The 22,411-nt window shown below is 48.7% G+C and overlaps 1 protein-coding gene and 1 pseudogene across 1 annotated transcript; one reads left to right on the top strand and one right to left on the bottom strand.

Moving 5' to 3' along the window:
• Positions 1-1,582: 1,582 nt before the first annotated feature.
• AMER3 (APC membrane recruitment protein 3) lies at positions 1,583-4,270 on the bottom strand. The gene is given in 2 exon segments (XM_074364771.1): positions 1,583-1,865; positions 1,867-4,270. Coding segments are annotated over 2 exon segments (2,682 nt in total). The 5' UTR covers positions 4,266-4,270.
• A 13,196-nt stretch (positions 4,271-17,466) lies between these two features.
• Positions 17,467-22,100, top strand: LOC105081108 (proteasome subunit alpha type-1 pseudogene; annotated as a pseudogene).
• The last annotated feature ends 311 nt before the right edge of the window (positions 22,101-22,411 follow it).

Genomic DNA, 22,411 nt, shown 5'->3' with positions numbered 1-22,411 from the left:
CCGTACACAGCCTGGTGATATTTCATTCTCACAACAGGATTTACTCAGCCCCGGCTCTGCTGAGGCACAGCACAAATGACAGGGAGATGCGCGGCTGTCACCCAGAGGCCCCAGACATCTGTGTCCTGAAAGAAGGGAGGCGCGGAGGCTTTGAGAGGAGCGTTCCTGGTGGGAGCCTGCTGAGAGCAGGGCCCGAGGAGCTGGGATGGGACGCCAACACCATCAGCCCCCAGGCCTGTGGAGCGTGCCGTGGGCTTCAGTTTCTATGTAGGAGACAAGGAGAGCGAGGGCATTCCGTCTCCTGAAGGGATGCAGGAAGCTCTTCTGTGTGTCACCTGCCCACGTCAAGTCTCAACAGCACTGTCGGGACTATCTGTGGCAGTCCCTGGACACCTTGCTGTCCTGGGTCTCAATGGGTCTGACCAGGCCCTTTGGAACCTACCATGTGCTGTGCACAGAAGGCCCCAGAGGCAGTCATTCATGAGGGCCACAGAGCGTTTTCTAGCCCAAAACGAAGCCTCAGACAATAAGGAGAGGCCCCAGCCTGTGAACAGCTTGCCAGAATGCATCCCTCATCACCTGGAATTCCTCCCCCATCACCTGGGCACCCCCCCCCCACTTCCTCTAGCAACAGTCTCATAGCTGGCTGAGGCAGGATCTGATGGTGAAGAACCTGGGTGAGAGGAGGGAACGCTGGCGAGGAGCCGGCTGCTGGACAGCTGCTCTGAGGCTGGCCAGAGTGGACCCCTGCCCTTCCTCAGGTGTGGGCCACCTTTCGCTCCGTGATTCTGAATGTTTGGTGCTGTGGACATGCTGTGGCCTTGGAGGCGCTCATTCAAAGGCGAGCCTTCTCCAAGTGGGAGGCCAGTGGGTACTGGCAGCATGGAGGGCAAGAACGGCAGTGTGGAGACTCCGTCGGTTTCTTCTGCAGGAGCATCTTGCCAGCCCACGGCTCAGGGGGAATGCTATTGGTTGTATGGGACGCTTTGGGACAGGGAGTCCACCAGCGCCCATCAGCCAGGGTCTGCAGTGTCCGGCCAGCCCTGCCGGGGCTGCACAGGAATGCATGGCGTCTGCTGGTTCAAGGTTCCTGCCGAGATGGCTGGTCTTGCTTCTGGTTCCCTCAGAGAAGCCCTTCAGGGCCCCAGAGGTTGTGGCTGCTCTTCCTGGGGATGGGAAACAGGCCAAGGCAGAACCAGCAGGCACTCCTGAGCTCATCTGCAAGACCCCCACCCCCACATCCTGCACTCAAGCTCCCACCCCTGAGCCCCAAACCCCCAACTCACATTGATTACTTTCAACCCCTGGGCAGACTTATCTTCAAATTATGTACTATTTCCTTCAGTTTCAAGCCTGAGCTCCTCTCTGACATGCTGTGTGAGTTGCAGCCAGGTGTGCCCACTTCACACTGGGTTTCGAGCCTTCACTTTTCCCTGGGGAAGTCAGTGAGGCACATTTTTGAGAGCACTGGCAGTTTGGCAGCTGTCCTTGGCCTTGGGCTGCCCCGCATCTGTTCAGGCTGGCTGAGCTGGACCGTTCAAGCCTGGATACCTCCGTATGAAAATGCCCTGCCCCGCTTGCCTCAGTCCTGCCACTGCCCTCCCCCTAGCACAGTCCTCACATCAGGGGCAGAGGGTGGAGATTTGGGTCTTAGGCTCTCCTGAATGTGGCCACAAAGACACAAGCCTGTTGTAAAGGTGGGGCTCAGCAGTGCTGGCCCAGGGGCCCCCACTTCCAGTTGGTTGCAGAGGAGGCCATCAGGCATCAGGGCCAGGAAGCTGCAGAGGCTTTCTGGGGCACTTGCAGAGGGAGACCCCTCCTGCTGGCTGTGAAAGTGAGGGCCAGAACTCCTGACAGGTGATCCCAGAGTCTCAGCCAGCAGCAGGGCCGAGGGGGGGCTAAGAGTCCAGCTGGCCCCTGTGTGCAGCCTGCAGGGGCTGGTCCTCCGCAGAGGCCCGGGCCTGGGCATCCAGCCTGGCAGGCTCCGCCTTGAGCTGGCTCAGGTCCAGGATGCGGGCTGGGCACCTCTGGTCCAGTGGGCCAGCCACGGAGGGCAGGCCACAGATGGCGGCCACACTGGGGAAGCTGTTAGGATGTTCCTGTTGCAGAATGTCAGGGCCGCTGGCCTGAGTCTGCCCACAGAGCCCGCTGCCTGTGTTCTGCCTCAGGGGCTGAGCAGCAGGGGGTTGGCAGTCTGGGTGGATCTGCAGGGCTGCCATCTGGGCCACATAGCCCGTCAGGGTGAGCTCTGAATCCAGAGAGTTCCCCCCAAGACCTGGCCTCCAGGGGCCTTGGAAACACCCCAGGTTCCCAGGCGGCCTGGGCTCCTGGGAGCTGGGCCAGGCAGAGGGGTCTGGGACCTTGCTTCTGCTGGAGATGCTTGTTGTCACGGAGGCTGCTGACTCCACCGAGGAGAATGAGCCTTCAGGGCAGCCTTGTGTCCCTTCTCCCCCAGAGATCCACACGCACTCCAGAGAGGGGTCCCTGGATGGAGAGCTGGGCCCCTGCTCGGCCCCCGCTAAGACCTCGCTCACTCCAAGCGGGCCCTCGGGACCCGAACACGCCCACAGCTCCCGCGTGCTCGGGGCTGAGCTCACGGTGGTCCTCCCTGCATCTAAGGCCCGGGGCCCTCTGCCCTCCAGCTTCACTGGGCCTAGGCCCCCCTTCTCAGGGGCGGCTGCAGGTGTCTGCGCTGGCTCCCCGGGGGCCGAGGCAGGGGAGGCGCGGAGCTCCGGACCCCGGCGGAGCCAGTTGATGATGCCCATGGTGATGGCCAGCTCGGTGTCGCAGAGCTTCAGCAAGCACTCCTTGCCCCTCCAGGAGCTCTGCAAGAAGCTCTGGCTGAGCAGGTCGGGGCCCGGGGCCGGGGCCAGATTCTCCTCCGCCCCCACGTGGAAGCTGCACATGGACAGGGGGGCTCCCAGTGCCGGCCCCGACAGACTCTCGGACACGCACAGGTCGTCATCCGGGCTCGGGCCCGCCGGGCCCGCGGCGGGGTCGTAGAAGAGCTCGTAGAGGGCGTCGCCGCTGCAGCTGTCCCGGGGGAAGGCGGCGGCGGGCGCGCCCGGGCTGGGGGCCTCCTTCCTGTCCTCCTCCAGGCCCGCTGAGAAGGAGTCGTAGTAGCCCTCATCGCTCGTGGACGCCGATCCCGGCCGCTCGCTCCTGGGGGTGCCTGTGTCTACGGGGCTGGCTTTGGAGTCGCTGAGGGTGTCCCTGCATGGGCGCAGGGGCAGCTCGGCGAGCCCGGCCGCATCGGGCCTGGGCTGGTCTGTGGGAGCCCCCCGGGGGCCTAGCAGGGCGCGTTGCTGCTGCCGCACCGAATGATTCACGCGGTCCCAGAACCTGGCGAGGTCGGCCATCTCGTTCTGGGCCGGCGACGCCAGCTGCTCCACGCTGCCCTGGCAGGGGCCCCTGGGAGCCCTGCTCTCGGGGGCCTGCTGTGCCCGGGCTGGGCTCCCTAGGCCCTCATTCAACTCCAGGGATGGCACTGAGCTCTCATCTGCAAAGATCTCCCCGCACCCAGTGAGTGAGTCAAAGCTCTTAAGTGAGGCCACGTCCTCACACAGGGCCCTGCAGAGGTCCAAGGAGGACTCGGGCAGGAACTCGCTGTCAGACAGGTCCTGGCACAGGCCGTCTGGCCCCAGCCCCTCGCCCAAGGGGAAGGAGGCTTTGCCTCGCTGCCCTCCATCTTCTGATGGGCTCTCAGGGGAGGACAGGCTCTTCCCCTTGGTTGCCAGCGAGGCCAAGTTCTCAGTTTTGTTTCTGCGAATGTGGAATAGGTTCCGAAAGCACTTCTTGGGTCGTTTCAGGGAAATCCTCTTCCTTGGGATGCTCTTGGCCACGGCGGGCACAAAGGGCATCTGGGGCACAAAGTGGCGGTAGTCAATCATGCGCTGGCTGCTGGCGGGCCCTGGGAAGCTCGCGCTGCCCACCAGCTGCCCAGCAGCTGCGGCTGCCCTGCCAGCCCCGGGCACACTCTCCTGCGTCTTGCTCTTCCGCACCAGTTTGAAGGTGGCCCCACAGAGAGCCGTGGCCCCCGCACCGGCATCTGGCTGTGTCCCCTTGTCGGAGCATCTGTCGTATCCTTGGGTGCTGGGGCTGACCTGGGGGCCCTGCTCGCTGTGGGGCCGCTGCGCCCCACCTGGTGAGACTGACCAGGGCCCTGCCTCCTCCCTGGCCGGGGCAGTAGCTGCTGGGTCTGGGGGCTTCTCGTGGGAAATCTGCAGGCTGGATTTGATGAAGGTCTTTCCTCTCTTCAGCTCCATGCTGCAGTGGCCCTCTGCTGTGGAAGAAAGTGGGAGGCACTCAGTGTCCAAGATAGAGGTGGGTGGTTCTGGCAGACCGGCACCCCCTGCTCACATGGGCGTGGGCGCTGAGCTCTGACATCTGAGACTGGATCCTCCATGGAGGCAGGGGAGAGGGAGACAGGGACCACTCCACCCACACTTGCTGCTCCAGCCTTTGTAGACAACTCATGCTCAGAGAAGTTACATCACGTGCCTAAGGGCACAAAGTAGGAGCCAAAATGAGAGAGACTGGGGCCTGCTGCTCCTGCAGCTGTGACCTTGTGTCTCCCTCAAACATCCTCTCAGAGCTGAACCTGGCCAAATCAGATGCCCATTTCCAGGGCCGGTCACTCTACCAATAGCACCATATCCTCAGGGGAGTATCATGGCCCTTCTGAGTGGATGGAGCAATGGATTCAATAAGTAAGTTGCTTCCTTCATGTAAGAGACAAAGCGAGAGGGAACTCAAGCCTGATTCCTGGGCTGGGGGCAGTCGGCCATCAGTGGGAGGGGAAGACACAGTCATGGCCCTCCAGGACTCAGTCTACACAGAGGCCACCAGGCAAGGCACAGCCAAGCACCTAATGCTGCCCACGAGCTTAGACATGAAGAAGAGAGAGCATCACGGTGGAAGGCAAGAGAACAGAGGCAAGCATGAGGCCGGGAGCAGGCAGACTGGCTGGCACAGCACATCGTGGGCTGGAAGAGCAGGTGGGTGTCATCTTTTGGGCACAGCCTAACTGACAGACACTGATACTGGGCGCACCATCTGGAGGTTTCTGATGCTCAGTGTGAGTTCAGTGGGAAAGGGTGCTGGAATTGCTTACTGATGTCTGCCCTGGGGGGTGGGAGCGGAGAGGATGGCAAGAGTGTTAACAACTTGATCGCCCTGGCACAGCTGATGGGTTTGGCCTTACACCTGAATCAATGAAGAGCTGTGACAGTCTTCTGAGTGGGTGGGTGGGAGCGGTGGCATAATGAAGTCGGTAGTCTACAACCATCTGACATCTGAGTGGACAGAAGAAATCAGGAGAGAAGCTCTGAGCAGAGAGGACTCACAAGAGGCACCTAAAATGGGCTGAGTATGTGGACCTAAGGTCTAGGTGGAGGCTGCAGGCATCAGCATGAAGAAGAGGGGTAGAGTCATAGGGTCTTTCAAAGGAAGAAACACGGGGATTCAGCAACTGAATAAAGAAAGAGAAGCAGGCCAGAGGCTGTAAATGCTAAGGCCTCAAGTCATGCCACAAGGGGGTCAATAAAAGGGGGAAAAGTCAAGGAAGTGGTGGGGGGCAAGAGATGAGCGAGGGGGAGGAAAGGGCCTGCTGATTTGGGGGAGAGGAGCAAGAGCCTAGTTGTAAACGTGTTGCCTTTGGGGTGAGTCTGGAGACCCACAGAACCATGTGAAAAGCAGGCAGTGCTGAAGACCACCACTGAAAACCCCCGCATCCTCGCGCGTGGCCCTCAAGGCATCCAGCACCCTTGCTCCATCTCTCCTTGGTGGTGAGGGACCTTCCAGTCTGCCCTCTGGCAGCCTGGCCAGGGAGGGATTAGAGAAGAGAGTTTGGGGTTGGTTTCTTTGGCTCTCCATCCAGAGTGCTCCACAGGGAGCACCGGAATTCACTCTCCCTCAGTTCACATGCTGTGGGGGAGGCATGGAGCAGTTGTGCAGGCAAGTGGCTCTGTCCACCTGTGTGCCTTTCACACCCACAAAGAGGCCTCCCTCCAGAGAGTCTCAGAAATGCTTCAACAGGAGGACTCAAGGCAGGAGGGGCTGCCTCCCTGCCCAGCTGGCAACATTAAAGCCAAAGAGAGGGGGTGGAAAAGTTAGCACTGCAGAGGCTCACGGGGCCAAGTGTCACCAGCCTCCACCCCACTCTACCCATGGGCAGCACTTCCTCCCCTGCAGAGGGACACCTGGGACTTTTGGCCGGAGGACAGAGAAAGAGCAGGCACCATGCCAGGGGAGCCGCAGAGCCCAGGCTTGGCTCTGACCGCAGCTCAGCTGTTGATGGCCGTATACTGGACAGTGGGTCAGTCCCTCAAGCTGTTTTTCTGCCTCCTGCCAGGTGGCATGTGCCCAAGCCTTTCCCACCCTGCACCTGTAGACCCCATGTTCACTCCCCACAATCCTCTGTGGCCTGGATAAGCCCCCCTCCCGCCCCACCCCCATCCCAGCCCTGATGAGTTTGGTGCACATAGCACAGCAGTTACTATCTGGGTTTACTACTCTAACTCTCATTTGACGAAGGAGAAATTAAGGTCCAGAAAAGCCAATGGATTGGCCAAGGTCACAGAGGTGGTAAGTGACAGAACTAGGATTTGAATCCAAGCCTGTCTGATACTAAACCTGTGCTCCTAAGTGTCGTGAACATGCATGAAGCAACTGGGCAACCCCCCCCCCATGGGAAATCTAGAAATCCAAAAGTCAGTGTGTTTGGGGGAGAAATTTTGGAAAACATAATGAAAATGAAGATTAAAAGCCAAAGAATAGCTCACACAAATTTAGAAAAATTGTTACTGAAGGGAATGGAATTTCCATGGCAAAAAAATGTGGAGATATTCATTATGAGATCTCTACTACACATAATCTTTTCTGTTTTAGAAAAAATCTTTTTATTACCATACTCTGGAAAATAACTTCAAGCAGGCATGATAAAGACTATTTCACTGCATGCAGAATTTTGCTACAGGAACTTTGTTGCAGGAATTTTATTACAGTTTCTTAACAGGAACTAAGATGTTTATTTGATATTGATCTCGATAAATAAAACTACTGGTTTCTTAATTCTTGGAACAGCTCACTGAGTTAAAATCATGAACAATTGGGAATTTCATCACACTCTGAGCCTGGACAGTTGTCACTGCTAAAGATGGCTGGACCCAGTGTCACTAATATCGTCAGCTGGTTCCTGAGCTCACTTGGCACTTTACCCGTGGCTGGGACAATAAGTACAAAGGTCCAGAACGATGAACCAGAGACGTGCAAAATACTGGAGCAAGCAGGTGAAATCCAGTGTGTCCAGCCCAGTCAGTTTCCATGTTAAAATATTTGATCAGATCCTGACTCTTTGGAAATGTGGGGTCTACATGTGACATGAGTGAGAACTCCCTGAGTGGTCAGAGTGCCTATTGCCCAACTGGAGACAGGCTGAGCAGTCACCTTCCCTGACAATTCTCAGGGACACAGTGGGATTTATCTGATCAGCCAGGTGCTAGCGCTGTCATTTCCTGAGGGCAGTGGCCATATGTGTCCAGGTTCTCAGCGACAAAACTGCACACTCTGCTTTGTAACCCTGTGGCTAAAGACCCCCTGAGTGGAGCCCACCATGAAACCTGAGGGATATCCCCCCACCATGTGCCAGTCATCAAGGATGAGTGACAAGGGCCAAATTTCCGTGTTAACAGATCACTCCAGTGGTGGGTGAGAATGTAACATAGGAGCATGTGTGGGTACACAGGAGGGCAGGTGAGGAGCCAGAGGAGGGTCCAGCAGAAAGAAAGTGGTGGAAGAGACTTCCCACGTGTGTGGGAGGCGTCTTACACAGAGCATGCACACGCATATGGACTTACTGCAAATTGAGCAAATGAAGTAATTCCACTTGCTGTTTTTCTACCTGATGACTAACTTTAGCTCAACTGCCTAGAATTTTCTTTTCCCTTTGAGAAGGTAATTCTGTGCTTTTCTTTCCCTTTTGAACATGAAAATGACTGGGCATTTCAGGGAGCAAAATTAAAACCCTGGAGTTACACGTATGCAACAGAAACAGTTTGGAAATATAAAAATTTTGACTAATAGTTTTGGTATTTAACCGGCCTTCCCCTGCCCCACCCCCAATATCCAGGAAAGTCACAAACATGAAATACAAAGGGGTGAATGGTGGTAAGACAGCCTCTGAGAGGAGCCCCGCCCAGGGACATCCTGGACATTGGGGTGGAGAGGCTATGTATGGGGCAGTAGTTTATCTCTGTGAGAGGCTGCCTTGTCTAAGTCGAAATCTTCCGGATGGATAGAGTGAAGGCCATTGTGGGGAGGGACAGCCTCTGTGTTCTGGGGTGAGTGTGGGGTGGGGAATGAAGCAGAAATAGAAGCTGCAGTGAGAACATCACCAATTCATCCAACCTCCACATTGGGGAGACAAAGGGACCTTTGGGGAGCTAAGGTCCTGGCCCATCTCCTCTAAGAGAGTCTCTGGGAGTTCCTGGCCTGCCCAGTGGAGAGAAAATGGGTCTCTAGTCTTATCTGTCCTTTCCCAGCCCCCGTATCCGCGGGAAGAGGGTTCCTCCACCCCTTCCCTAGCCCAGACCTTTTAGGTCTGGGTCATCGCCCCCAGACCCACCACCACCTGCGCAGGGCACCACCGAGTGGATAGAGTACAGACCCTGGTTCCTCCACTCAGCCCTCCCATTGCGCGAAAGAACGCACAAAAATTCCCTGATCACCCCCTTCCCCCGCTCCAAATCTACATCCTCAGGGCTTTGGCGACTTACCGCTCGGGCCCGGAGTGTCGCAGGCCTTGGCAGGGCCGGGAGCCGCGCCCGAGCTCGAGCCCTGCGCTCAGCACCACGGTCAGCTCCCGGCGCCGCGCGCCCCCGCCGGGCAGGGGGAGGCCGAGGGCCCGCGCCCTCCCGTCGCCGCCGGAGGGGCTGGGCAGCCGCGGCTGGGGGCGGGCCGACGAGGGTTAAGCCGCCGGAGGGCGGCGGGGCGGGGGCGGGGCCGGGCCGGGCCGGGCCGGGAGCCAGTCGGCCGCGGAGGCGCCCCTGCACAGCAGTGGGTGAGGTGATGCGCGGGCTCGGCTGGGGGCCGCTCCGGCTGGGCTGCAGCCTCGGTGCGCCGCCGCCGCCGCCCCTCGGACCTCACTCGGTCTTGCTTTGTTCGTGTTTATTCCCGTTTCTGTCTCCGTGCGTCCCTGCCTCCCCGCAGGGCTGTGATTTTGCATCCCTCAGGCCCAGCCTCCCGTGCTCCCCAGGCTGACAGCCGCCCAGTCATCTCCCCTCGCCCCCGGCCGCATCCCCGAGCCGCGGCCGCAACTCCTTGGAGCTCACAGGTGTGGGTGCCCCTAACCCCGCAGCCCGCGGCGCCGGGGCACGTTCAACCCCAACCCTCTCGGAAGGGGCTAGTCACGAGTCCTACCCAGGATTCGGTGCGGGCGTGGAAGAAGGGGCAGGCGAGTTTCGGGATGCAGGGCAGAGTCTTCCAGAACCTTCTTTACAGAGTGCCTTTCTTGGGTCCGATTATATTAACGGGAAGGAACGAAGCGCTTTCCTTACAGGTACTCACTGGGTGGGGTCTGCTGGTGCTGTGGCCTGCCGCAGTCTTGGGGGAGGAGCAGGAATGTGGGGACTCTGTCCCCGCTGAGATGAGGTCAGAGGGTCTGCAGGACAGGATTAAGCGACTCCAGGATGGCTCAGGGAGAAATGCCAGGAGCCTGGGGGAGAGGCGGAGCACAGGCTGGTGGGGCGGGGTAGGGGTGGTGAAGGGGCTGATCTCACAAGGCAGAGGTGAGAGCAGGCAGGGGGCAATGGGAGGAGGAAGGAAGGGGTTTCCCAGTCCAGGCTTGGGCTGAGGTCCAAAGGAGGTCAGGACAAGAGCGGATGCCGAAAGCCACTCCTTTCTTTGAGCCTGTTGGGTCCCTCCCTGTTTCCATTTCCCAAAAAAGCCCTGGACACAAGACGTCTTTCCCTGGTCTGGGACTGGCTTTGTCGTAACACGTCAGCCTTCTTTATCATCGGTCACCTTGAGATTGCCCCACCCCAGTCACCTCAGTCAAGAGCTGCACCACCGCAGGCCTCTCCTCTAGCGAGGACCACCCACCACCTTTGGGTGAGCCGGCCTTGCAGCTGAACCGTCTTTCTACCTGGTGACTGACTCACAGTGACCCCAGTCGCCCCGCATCCCCCGTGTTGATGGTATAGTCCTCACCTTTCCTGGCAGTTTCTGGCCCCCAGAGTTCCCTGAATCAATTTTCCCCCATTAGGTAGAAACAAAGGTGGATCTGTGCCTCATCGCCACATAACCCAGAATCAAGGATAGGACTCCCGCAGACTCCACAGTCCTCACCAGTTAGAGTTAACAAACATTATTCTTCTCCTATTGTGGTCTCCCAAGGACTTTTTATATTTCTTAAACTTTTTGCTTTTTGAGGATGGTATGGGCTCAACTCCTTCCAATGAGTGATAATTGGTCTATTCAGTGGGTCAGTGGCTTGGGTTGCAGGACCCTTAAAAAGACATCTAGGGCCATGGGAGTTGATCTGGTGAGAGGCAGGTCAGAACTGGGTCCATGGTGAAGTGCGGTGCTCACTTTACTCTTTTTCTCCCATAGGAAAGATGTCTTTCTCCATGCTGAGCTAGCTGTCCAGGCTTGGGCAGGGGGCGATGTGATTCTACCTTCCCTACCTCCTCAGTGTGTCTTATGTTCTGTATTTCACTCAGGTGCTGTAATCCCTTACCTGGAATCCATAGCTCTTATGAAAGTATTTTTGTGTGCAGCTAGTTGTTCAAGTTGATATTTCTGGAAGGAGATGGGTACTAGAAATTCTTATACCACCGTTTTTCTTTCATTTGTCTTTTTGTTGTTGAATTGTAGGAGCTCTTTATATAATCAGGGTATTGATCCCTTATCAGATATATGATTTGCAAATATAGTCTCCCATTCTTTGAGTTGCCTTTTAACTTCCTTGATAGTGTCATTTGATACACAAAAGTTTTAAATTTTGGTAAAGACCAAGTTATCTATTTTTCCATTGTTTCCTGTGCTTTTGGTGTCATATCGAAGATATCTGTCAAGAAACATTGCCCAATACAATGTTATGAAGCTTTTCCTTTCTGTTTTCTTCTAAGAGTTTTATAGTTTTAGCTCTTATGTTTATGTCTTTAATCTATTTTGAGTTAATTTTTTATATGGTGTAAAGTAAGAGTCTAACTTCATTCTTTTGCATATAGACATCCAGTTTTCCCAGCACCTTTTGTTGAAAAGGCAGTCCTTTCCCCATTGAATGGTGTTGGCACTCCTGCTGAAAATCATTTGATCATCTATGTGAGGGTTTACCTCTGGGTTTTCGATCCTGTTCTATTGGTCTATGTCTGTCTTTATGCCAGTATAACATTGTTTTAATTGCTGTAGCTTTGTCATGGTTTACGTTTGTAAGCATAAAAACATTTATATTTAAAAAATTTATGTCAGGGATCTCAAGATTAGTTATATTTCTTATTCTCACTCTTATTAACAACCAGTCCATTAAACACTGGGAAACAAAAATTGAAAACTGATTTTGGGGGGCAAAATTTTATTTGGCTTTTAGAAATCACCTGTGTAGCAAAATGATAATGTCTGAGACTGGTTGAAACCAAGGGGTCATCTTTTCCAATAAGTGGGAATTTCTTCTGGTGGGAACTCTGATCGAGGAGCACAGATACCCCACACTCAGCATCCACATGCACAAAACTGTTTCCTGATCATCAAGAGACCTTGTCAAACTTCATCTTGTCTCTCCCTCCTCCTTCCATGAAAACACTTGCCTCCTTTGGCCTCCTTGACTAGGATTTTATCTTCTCTACACCAGAATTTCTGCCACATCATCCACCCACCCATCCACTCATTCAACAAATACTTATTTGGTGACTGTTACATCCCAGACACTGTTCCTGGTGTTGGAAATAAACCAGATAAAAAGTTCTGCCTTCTTGGAGTTTATATTCTGATTGGGGGGGACAGACAATAAATAAACAAATAGATAGTAAGTTGATTGGTTATAAGTGCTGTGAAGAAAAACACGTGGGCAAAGGGGCTAGGAAACCATCAAACACATGGCAAAACACAAGGTTGTTCACCATGTCATTTCTTATAATGCAGCCTAAAATTGAAAACAGCTTTTTTTTGGCCTCCAAATTGATCATAGTCAAATAAATTCGGCATATTCATATAATGAGGAAATATGCAGACATTGAAAATATGTTGGACACCATATTTTCAACCTGGTAAAATATTCATGAAATATTTCTCAACAAAAAGAAGTCCAATAAAGTACATTTGATCTGATTTTAATTCTGTAAAATAAATATATTCATCAAAAGGGCTTGAAGAATATATACTGATGCTATGATTGTATTGGGTGGTGAAATCATGAATGAATGCGATTTTTTCTAAGTTCTTATAAATCAGCATAGCTGACATAAAAACCCTATACACATGCACACACACATATACACACATGGTTATACACATTCACAAACATATGTGTATATATATATGTATATATAAATCTGGCAGACATTTAAGATAAATAATTTTAACAGTGGCTATTGATATTTTTAAGTATATTTCCACCATGTTATGTTTGTTATTCCCCATGCTTTTTTATTTGATTTCTGTCCTGCTGTCTGTTGAGTTTTTTTTTCTGTTACCCATTTTCCTAACATAGAGAGATTGATTTTGAAGCTAATGAAGTTTAAGCTTTTGAATGCCTCATTTGGATGGGCCCCATATAAATAAATATTCATTTAGCATAATATCCTCAAGGCCTATCCATGTTGCTTCAAAGGACAAGGTTTCATCTTTTATGGCTGAGTAATATTCCATTGTATACATACACCATATCTTCTTTATTCATTCATTCATTGATGAGCACTTAGCTTATTTTTATACCTTGGCTATTGTAAATGGTGTTGCAATGAACATAGAGGTGCTTATATCCTTTTTTTAAAACTGGCCTTTAAAATTTGAAACATTTGAGGAAAAAATAACTATAATTTTCTGAGCTATGTGTGGTGGGGAATTTTCTCTAACTAGTTCAGATGCATCTGCTCTATTATTACCAACATCATTTTTTAATTGAAGTATAATTGATTTACAGTGTTTCAAGTGCAGAAAAGTGAATATATATATATATTATATATATATATTCTTTTTCAGATTCTTTTCCATTATAGGTTATTACAAGATATTGAATTTAGTTCTCTGTGCTATACAGTAAGTCCTCTTTGTTTATCTATTTTATATATAGCAATGTGTATCTTTTAATCTCAAACTCCTAATTTATCCCTCTCCTTTTTCCCCTTTAATAACCATAAGTTTGCTTTCCATGTCAGTGAGTCTATTTCTGTTTTGTAACTATATTCATAGCAGCACTATTTACAATAGCCAAGACATGGAAGCTACTCCATTGACAGATGAATGGATAAAGAAGATGTGGTATGTATATACAATGGAATATTACTCTGCCATAAAAAAGAATGAAATAATGCCATTTGTAGCAACATGGATAGACCTAGAGATTATGATACTAAGAGAATAAGTCTGACAGAAAAGACAAATATCGTAAGATATCACTTCTATGGGGAATCAAAAAAAAGATACAAATGTATCTATCTTTTTGAATTAGTGTTTTCTATTCCTTGGATAAATACCTAGAAGTATAATAGCTGAATCATGTGGTAGTACTATTCTTAAATTTTTTGAGGAATCTCCATACCATTTTCCATAATGAAGGCACCAATTTACTTTCCCACCCAACAGTGTATGAGGGTTCCTGTTTCTCCACATCCTCTCCAATGCTTGTTATTTTTGGCCTTTTTTGATAATAGCCATTCTAATGGGCATGAGGTGATATCTCATTGTGGTTTTGATATGCATTTCCCTTAATAAGTAGTGCTGTTGAACATCTTTTCATGTGTCTGTTGGCCATCTGTATGTCTTTTTTGGAAAAATATCTATTCAACTCCTCTATCCATTTTTAAATCAGGTTGTGTTGTTGTTGTTGTTGAGTTGTATGAGTTCTTTATATATTTTGGATATTGGATTCTTATCAGATATATGATTTGCAAATATCTTCTCCCATTTGGTAGGTGGTCTTTTCATTTTGTTGATAGTTTCCTTCACTGTGCAGAAGCTTTTTAGTTTGATGTAGTCCATTTGTTTACTTTTGCTTTTGTATCCCTTGCCTGAGGAGACAGATCCAGAAAGATATTGCTAAGACCAATGTCAAAGAGTGTACTGCCTATGTTTTCTTCTAGGAGTTTTATGGTTTCAAGTCTTACATTCAAGTCTTTAATCAATTTTGGGTTGATTTTTGGTAAGGTGTGAGATAGTGATCTAGTATCATTTTTTTGCAGGTGGCTGTCCAGTTTACCTGGCACCATTTATTGAAGAGACTATCCTTTCTCCATTGTATGTTTTCTGAGCTTTTGATTTCACTCATATGTGGAGTATAAAAAAATAAACAAACAAACCAAAATTAATTAACAAGCCAAACCAAACACATAGATACAGAGAACAGTGTAGTGGTTATCAGAAGGGAAAGGAGTAGGGGGAGGATGAAATGAGTAAAAGAAATCAACTGGGTGGTGATGAATGGAAACTAAATTTTTGGTGGTGAGCACACTACAGTGTATACCGAAGTAAAAATATAATGTTGCACACACAAAACTTACATAATGTTATAAACTTACATTACCTCAATAAAAAATAAAATAAATTTTTTAAAAATTGGTTTTGCATTACAAAATAAATATTCACTTTCATACCTCACTTTGGTTATTTTGTTTTATAAAATTGAGTAACTCTTAGGCTGCACAAAAACTAGACCCACCCTTTTGCTCTCCATTTTATTTTACTAGTTACCTTTAAATTCTTAAACAACATACTTAACGTTATGTATTTTTAGAAAAATCTAAAGTTAGTTGCCCCTCTTCTTCATGAAAGGCCAAGAGCCTTCACACTCATTAGCTCCTTCCAATACTTCCCTGCCACCTTCCATATATATTGTTACCTGTGATTTTTTTTACTGCTTGTTTTTACCTACAAAATAACTACTGTGATCATTGTCATGATCACAGTTATCTGTTTGTACTTTACATCAAGTGACTTTGCTCTTCTTTCTTTTCCACAGGGGCTCATGAATGAATAAAACACACTGCTGTGAAGTCTGTTCATTATCTCCTCGAACCCTGTGGTCCACGGAAGCAGTAGCAGATCCCTTCCCCAAATACTGTCCTAGTGGCTAAGCAGACACCTGCTGTCCTTGGCCACACGCTTTTCCTACATGACTGTTTTCCTCAGAAGACATCACTGAGAGGTCCCCTCTTCTTGGGGTTGCTGTGCAAGGACGTGGGCTGGCCCCGTATGCACCTGGCCACCATGCACTGGAGCCTGTGTCATGCACAGGTCATGACCATGTGGCATGGGATGGAGGGAGGATTTTCATAGGAAGAAGGCTCTCCACAGGGCCTAGCCAGAGGTAAAGGAAGAAAGATATCTCTATATGATACCCTGTCCTATTTGGCTTCCTCCAAAATAGGTCCTGAAGATGTAAGTGCTGACAGTTTGTTTGGGATGTAATGCCAGGAAGCACTGGTAGTGAGTGGGGCCTGGAGGTGGCTGATAAAGGCTGTGATGTGCTATCAAGCCGTTTGCCTCTGTAGGGAGTCTGGAGTCACCTGCACCCAAGGCAAGGAGCTGGACCACATGTTTAGCTTTGAAGGATGGGGAGTGATGGTATCTTGATTGTGGTAGTGGTTCCATTGGTGTGTACATCTATCAAACTTCATCAAATTGTACATTTGAAATCTGTGTAGTTTACTGTACAGGAACCATACCACAATTAAAGTGTTAAAAAAATAAAATCATTAACCCCTGAAAAATAAATTACAATACAGACAATGGGTGTGGGTACTCCTGGCTTGTCTTGGGCGTGAACTGAGGATGCCCCCATGCCCAGAAAATGGCCTTACCTGAGACACCTAACAAACTTGAATTAATCTGTTGGTCTGAGGTCTTAACATTTGCAAACATTCTGATCAGCCCTCTTTGTTCACCCTGGGGTCTCACCCCGGCTCTCAGCTGAGCCTACGGCCCTGGGGTCCAGAGCCTCGCAGGGGAGGGGTCAAGTCTGGGGTCTCACTGGGGTCTCACTGCAGCTCAGGCCTCTCCCCTCCCGCTGGTGGGCAGGTCTGGAGTCTTCCCTGACATTCTCCCACTGCCTTCTGTTCTCAGGCAGGCTTGGACCTGGCTGTTTAGCCCTTCTGCGTTAGCTCCTACCCCTCTCTCTCCCCATCTGCCTTTCTTCCCATCTTCCAGCATATCCTTGACATCTCTAGTCTGTGTTGTCCCCACTCATTCTCTCTGTCCAGGTGAGTTCATACCTTTATTGAGTCCACTACTGCATTTTTGTGAGGCCTTGAAGAGGGCAGAAGTAAACGTGAATGTTAAATCTACTATTTTTATTGAGTGTGTCTCTTTTTTCCCCTTGGAGAACTTTCCATCCTTCCCCACCTCTGTGTTCCCCATATAAGCTGGATCTCCTGAAGAAATGGACAACACATAGGCTGCATCCTGCTGCTTGTGGAGTTAGGAAAATGGACCAAGACCCCAGAGGCTAAGAGATTGGGGCTTTCCCTGTGGTCCCCACCTGGCATCACCTGCTGAGTCCTTATGTGACTTTCCCCGAGTGGATGAACCCCCTCCCACCCAGAAGAGTGGGCAGTGGCAGAGTTCCTCATCCCTTCTGCCCCTAACTGGAGGTAAGGAGGGTGTGTTGGGTGGGCAACCAGGGTCTCAGGCACAGTGAGCCTTGGCTCTGCACAAAACCAACCTGTCTCTAGGCTCCCGTTCCAATCTCTGCAATGTAGGGTTGACCGCCCTACCAGCTCTAATGTTCTAAGGATGGATGTGAGACACCAGAAGTGGGAGGACACAGACTATTTTAAGACACCTCAGGTCAATACTCTGTTGTTCTCAGTCTCAATGCTGGCTTGAAAGTAAAAATAGCCCATTTATTTAACTCTGGTCAATAGACTCTGTAAGAGCAACTAAATTTTTCTTCTGACCCCATTCAACTTTGGAAACTCTGGGACAATCCCAGAGGCCCTCTGATCACTCCATCTTTGTTTGATCAGGTTACATCCATCTGCTGCCCCACAGGGCTCTGGTAATAGGGGCAGTCCTGGACTGGCTGTCAGGGACGAGCAAGGAGCTCTTTGAGGACGCAGCCCCTGGAGCAAGCCCAGGAAAGCATTCTTTCTCCCATCTCTGGTGACCCCTGAGGACATTTTCCAGGGAAACAGTCTTGGGCCTCTGCTAACCATGGATGGGAGTCTTGTCCTGTGCTGAGAGTCAGCAGGTGGTGGCTTGTGCAGGTTGTTCTACCTTAGGGGTTGCTTGCTGTAGCCAGGCTTCCTGTCTACCATGACGTTGGTCTCCTGCTTACCAGGTTGGGGTCTTGCCATCCGTGTGGCTTCTGGACTTTGTTCCCTGCAGACTCCCAGCCATGTTCCTGGAGTGGGCACACTCAGAACTGAGCCCTGGGCTGTAGAGAAAGTCCAGTGTGATCACTGCACTGAAGTTGCTCCCAGTCTCAGGATGCATGGCGCCTTCCAAAGAGCTGTCTAGTTTTGAAGACAAACTTAACCACCAAGAGGCAGAGTAAAAAATCATTCTTGTGGGCACCCTTGGGGGTTGACTGCAGGGGTCAGGGAATTTCCTGGAGGAGTTTTAGGAAGATCTGGGGAGCCCAGGGTTAGAGCACCATACAAAGTTGGGTACTGTAGGCAGGCAGATGGCATGAGCAAAGGCACACTGAGACAGGATGCAACCTGGTGCTTCAACTGGGGGTGTACAGTGTAGCCTCTCCTAAAATGTCACCTTCTGGCATATAACTCATTGGACCCAGGGGGGGGTTAAAATTATTATTGAAGTACAGTCCATTACAATGTGTCAATTTCTGGTATACAACACAATGTCCCAGTCATGCATATACATACATATATTCATTTTCATTAAAGGTTATTAGAAGATATTGAATATGTTCCCTGTCCTATGCAAAAGAAATTCGGTTTTTATCTATTTTTATATATAACGGCTAACATTTGCAAATCTCAAACTCCCAAATTTATCCCATCCTACCCTCTTCCTCCAGTAACTGTAAGATTGTTTACTATGTCTATGAGTCTATTTCTGTTCTCTAGATGAGTTCACTAGTGCCTTCTTTTATTCTTTTTTTTTTTTTTTTAGATCCACATATGAGTGATATCACATTGTATTTTTCTCTCTTTCTGGCTTACTTCACTTAGAATGATGATCTCTATGTTGCTGCAAATGACATTATTTTACTCTTTTTAATGGCTGAGTATAAATATACCACAAATTCTTTTCCAGTCATCTATCGGTGGACATTTAGGTTGCTTCCATGTCTTGAGCCAGGAGATTTTTTAGTGAACACAACTACATCTTCAGCAGCTGCATTCAGTTCCTCCTCAGTGTTTTTCTCCATGAGGTCAAACATTTGGATATTTAGAACTCAATATAAAAAGAAGTAAATAATGACATCAAAAACATAAAAAGAGGAGTAAAAAGGTGAAGCTTTTATAGGTGATCAAAATTAAGTTACTATCAGCTTAAAATGGACTATTTTAACTATGATATGTCTTATGTAAGCCTCACAGTAAGCAAAAACCTAGAGTAGATTCACAAAAGATGAAGAAAGCAGAAATAGCGTACCACCAGGGAAAATGACCAACTTACAAATATAGTTAGAAACAGAAGGAAAGAAATAATAAAAATACAAAACAATCAGAAAGCAATTAATAAGAAAGGATTAGTGAGAAAGGAGATCTAGATGGCAGAGTAGGAAGACACTGAGCTAACCTCCCCACCATGAACACATCAAAAATACATCTAAGTGTGGAGTAACGCTCTCTGCAAACAACCTGGAGATTGGCAGAAAGGCTCCTCTAGAACCAAGCCTGCAAAGAAAGATGCACACAGAATTGGGTTTGAAGGGAGAAGAAGTGATCAGGTTGGGACCTGTGCCCTGGGAGGGGACACAGAAGAGGAGGGGATATCACAGGCTTGGAGATCCTCCCTGGCGAGTGAGGGGTTCAAACCTCATTTTGGGTACCCCAGCCCTGGGGTCCAATACCAAGAAGATGAGTCCCCTCGGCAGGTTTGAAAACCAGTAGGGCTTACAGGAGGGCTGTAGAACACCTAGACTCCACTCTGAAGAGCGAGCACACACTTGCTTCCTCTGGGGACAGGTGTAGAAAGCAGATTGAAACAACCTGGGCTCTGATCCCACTGCCCCCCTCCCAGGACTTGCCCCAGCCCACACCAAGAACTTGCCCCAGCCCCTGTAGCTCTGGTGCAGCTCCCAGCCATGGCAAAAACTGTCATTGCCAAGGAGAGTGTACACTTGGGAAGGATGGATCCGGCTCGGACCAGGCACTGCATCTAAAAGGGGTGACAGTGACCATTGCTGGCATACACATAGGTAGCAGATTGGAAAGTGTCTGGAGCTCTGATGGGTGTGCCAGGTCTGTCTCAGCATGTGCCTGGCCCACACCAGTGCTGACCCTAGGCTCTCTGGCTCTGGTGCTGCTCTCCACTGCGGCAAAGTTGCCATTGCTGGGAGGGCAGGGAGTGCACATTTAGAGGAAATGGAACCAGAGTGGACCAACCCTCAGGGCTTCTGCTCCAGCACCTTGGGATATGTCCCCACTCCCACAGGACGGTGATGGTCACAAGCATAAGGAAAATCCCAGTTCACACCTGATTGTGGCTGTAGACCCTCCATGTCCAGCCCCACCTCCCACCATGGTGGTAACTGCCAGCACACCCAGGGGGGAGACACAGCTCATGTTCACTTCGGATCCAGCTCTCCCACCAAAGCCACTGGGCACATGCAGACTGCATAGTGATGCTCCCACATAAGGACATGACTAAGACGGAGATAGGTGCCTGTTTCACCTAATTTCACAGAGACAGAGAAAGTTAAGCAAAATGAGAATACAGAGTAATTTGTTTCAAATGAAAGAAGAGAAGAACTGAAAAAAAAAAAACCCTAATGAACAGAGATAAATAATTTACCAGGTAAAGAGTTTAAAGCATTAGTAATAAGGATGCTAACTGAACAGGGGGAAAGAATACATGAACACAATAAGAATTTAACCAAGGAACTAGGAATATATTTTAAAAATCAGTCAGAGTTGAAGAATACAATAACTGAAATGAAAAACACACTAGATGGAATTAACAGCAGACTAGGTGATACAGAAGAATGTGTAAGTGATCTGGATAGAATAATAGACATTTCTCATTCAGAATAGCAAAAGGAAAACAAATTTATAACAATGAGATCAGTTTAAGGGACCTCTGGGATAACCTCGAGCATGCTAACATTAGCATTATAGGGGTCCCAGAAGGAGAAGAGAGAGAGAAGGAGGTGAAAAACATATTTGATGAACATATGATCGAAAATTTAGCAAAGCTGAACAAAGGAACAGATATCAAGGTACAGGAAGCACAGAAAGTACCAAATAAAATGAACCCAACAGACCCATACCAAGACATATAAAGAAAATGGCAAAAGTTAAAAATAAAGAAAGAATTCTAAAGGAATCAAGAGAAAAACAAAGAGCCATATGCAAGGGAACCCCCATAAGGCTATCAGCTAATTTTTCTGCAGAAACTTGGAGGGCAGAATGAGCAGCACGATGTAGTTAAAATGCTGAAAGGGAAAAACCTACAACCTAGGGTACTCTACCCAGCATGCTTATCACTCAGAATTGGAGATAGAGAACTTCTCAGACAAGCAAAAACTAAAAAATTTAGCAATACTAAATATATCCTAAAAGAAATGTTGAAGGGTCTTCTATAAATGGAATAGAAAGGTAAGATTCTATAGGAAATAGAAATCCCAATAAGAAAAGCAAATATGTAGTAAGGATCGAAAGTCACTTAAATAAGCCAGTACATAGATTTTTTAAAAATTTATAAGGACAGCGCTCCTTGATCAGCAGGTTCACAGGAGGCTGCAGCCAGGCTCGTGCTGGAACCAAGTTTCACAACCAGTATGACAATAATGTTACTGTTTGGAGCCCTCAGGGCAGGATTCATCAAATTGAATATGCAATAGAAGATGTCAAACAAGGTTCAACACAGTTGGTCTGAAATCAAAAACCCATGCAATGTTGGTTGCATTGAAGAGAGCACAGTCAGAACTTGCAGCTCATCAGAAAAAAATTCTCCATGTTGATAACCATATTGGTGTCTGAATTGCAGGACTTACTGCTGATTCTAGACTGTTATGTAATTTTATGCGCCAGGAGTGTTTGGATTCCAGATTTATATTTAACAGACCTCTTCCTGTGTCTAATCTTGTATCTCTAATTGGAAGCAAAACCCAGATGCCAACGCAATGATGTGGCCAGAGACCATATGGTGTTGGGCGGCTTGTTGCTGGTTATGATGCTATGGGCCCTCACACTTTCCACACCTGTCCGTCTGCTAAGTATTTTGACTGCAGAGCTATGTCTATTGGAGCCCGTTCTCAATCATCTTGTACTTACTTGGAGAGACATGTGTTGGAGTTTATGGAGTGCAATTTGAATGAACTGGTTAAGCATGGTCTGCGTGCCTTACGGGAGACACTTCCTGCAGAACAGGACCTAACTACAAAGAATGCTTCCATTGGAATTGTTGGTAAAGACTTAGAGTTTACGATTTATGATGATGATGATGTGTCTCCATTCCTGGAAGGTCTTGAAGAAAGACCACAGAGAAGGGCACAGCCTGCTCAACCTGCTGATGAACCTGCAGAAAAGGCTGACAAACCAATGGAACATTAAATGACAGACCAGTCCATATGTGGATTATCAAACATGTAAGAATGCAGGAATACATACAGAGGACAATAATCTATGCTTTGAACCAAAAGATGCAGAATGGTGGAAAGGTATGTTTTAGGAATCAGTCCAGAAGTGAGTTTTTTCCAAGCAACTTTACTGAAACCATACCATGGGGTGCATTTGTCTTTAAGAGGGTCTATATAATCATTTTCTAGAAAGTATAGCTATCTGTACCAATGTTTTTATATGGAGAACATAGGGTCTTTGTGGTTTTAAAGGCAACTGTGAATCAAAATTGTTTTACCTGCTGAAAAAAATTTATAAAACAACTGTAACTACAATAAACAGTAAAAGAATAAGCATAAGGATGTAAAATATAACAGCAAAAACACAAAATGTAGGGGAGGTGATTAAAAATGCAAACCTTTTAAAAAATGCAAACTTTTTATAATGTGTTTGGACTTCAATGATTGCCAGTTTAAAGAAGTAGATATAATTCTGGGTCAATA

The sequence above is a fragment of the Camelus bactrianus genome, chromosome 5, assembly GCF_048773025.1.
Source record: "Camelus bactrianus isolate YW-2024 breed Bactrian camel chromosome 5, ASM4877302v1, whole genome shotgun sequence".
Lineage (NCBI taxonomy): Eukaryota > Metazoa > Chordata > Mammalia > Artiodactyla > Camelidae > Camelus > Camelus bactrianus.
This window is presented reverse-complemented; position numbering and strand designations above follow the sequence as displayed.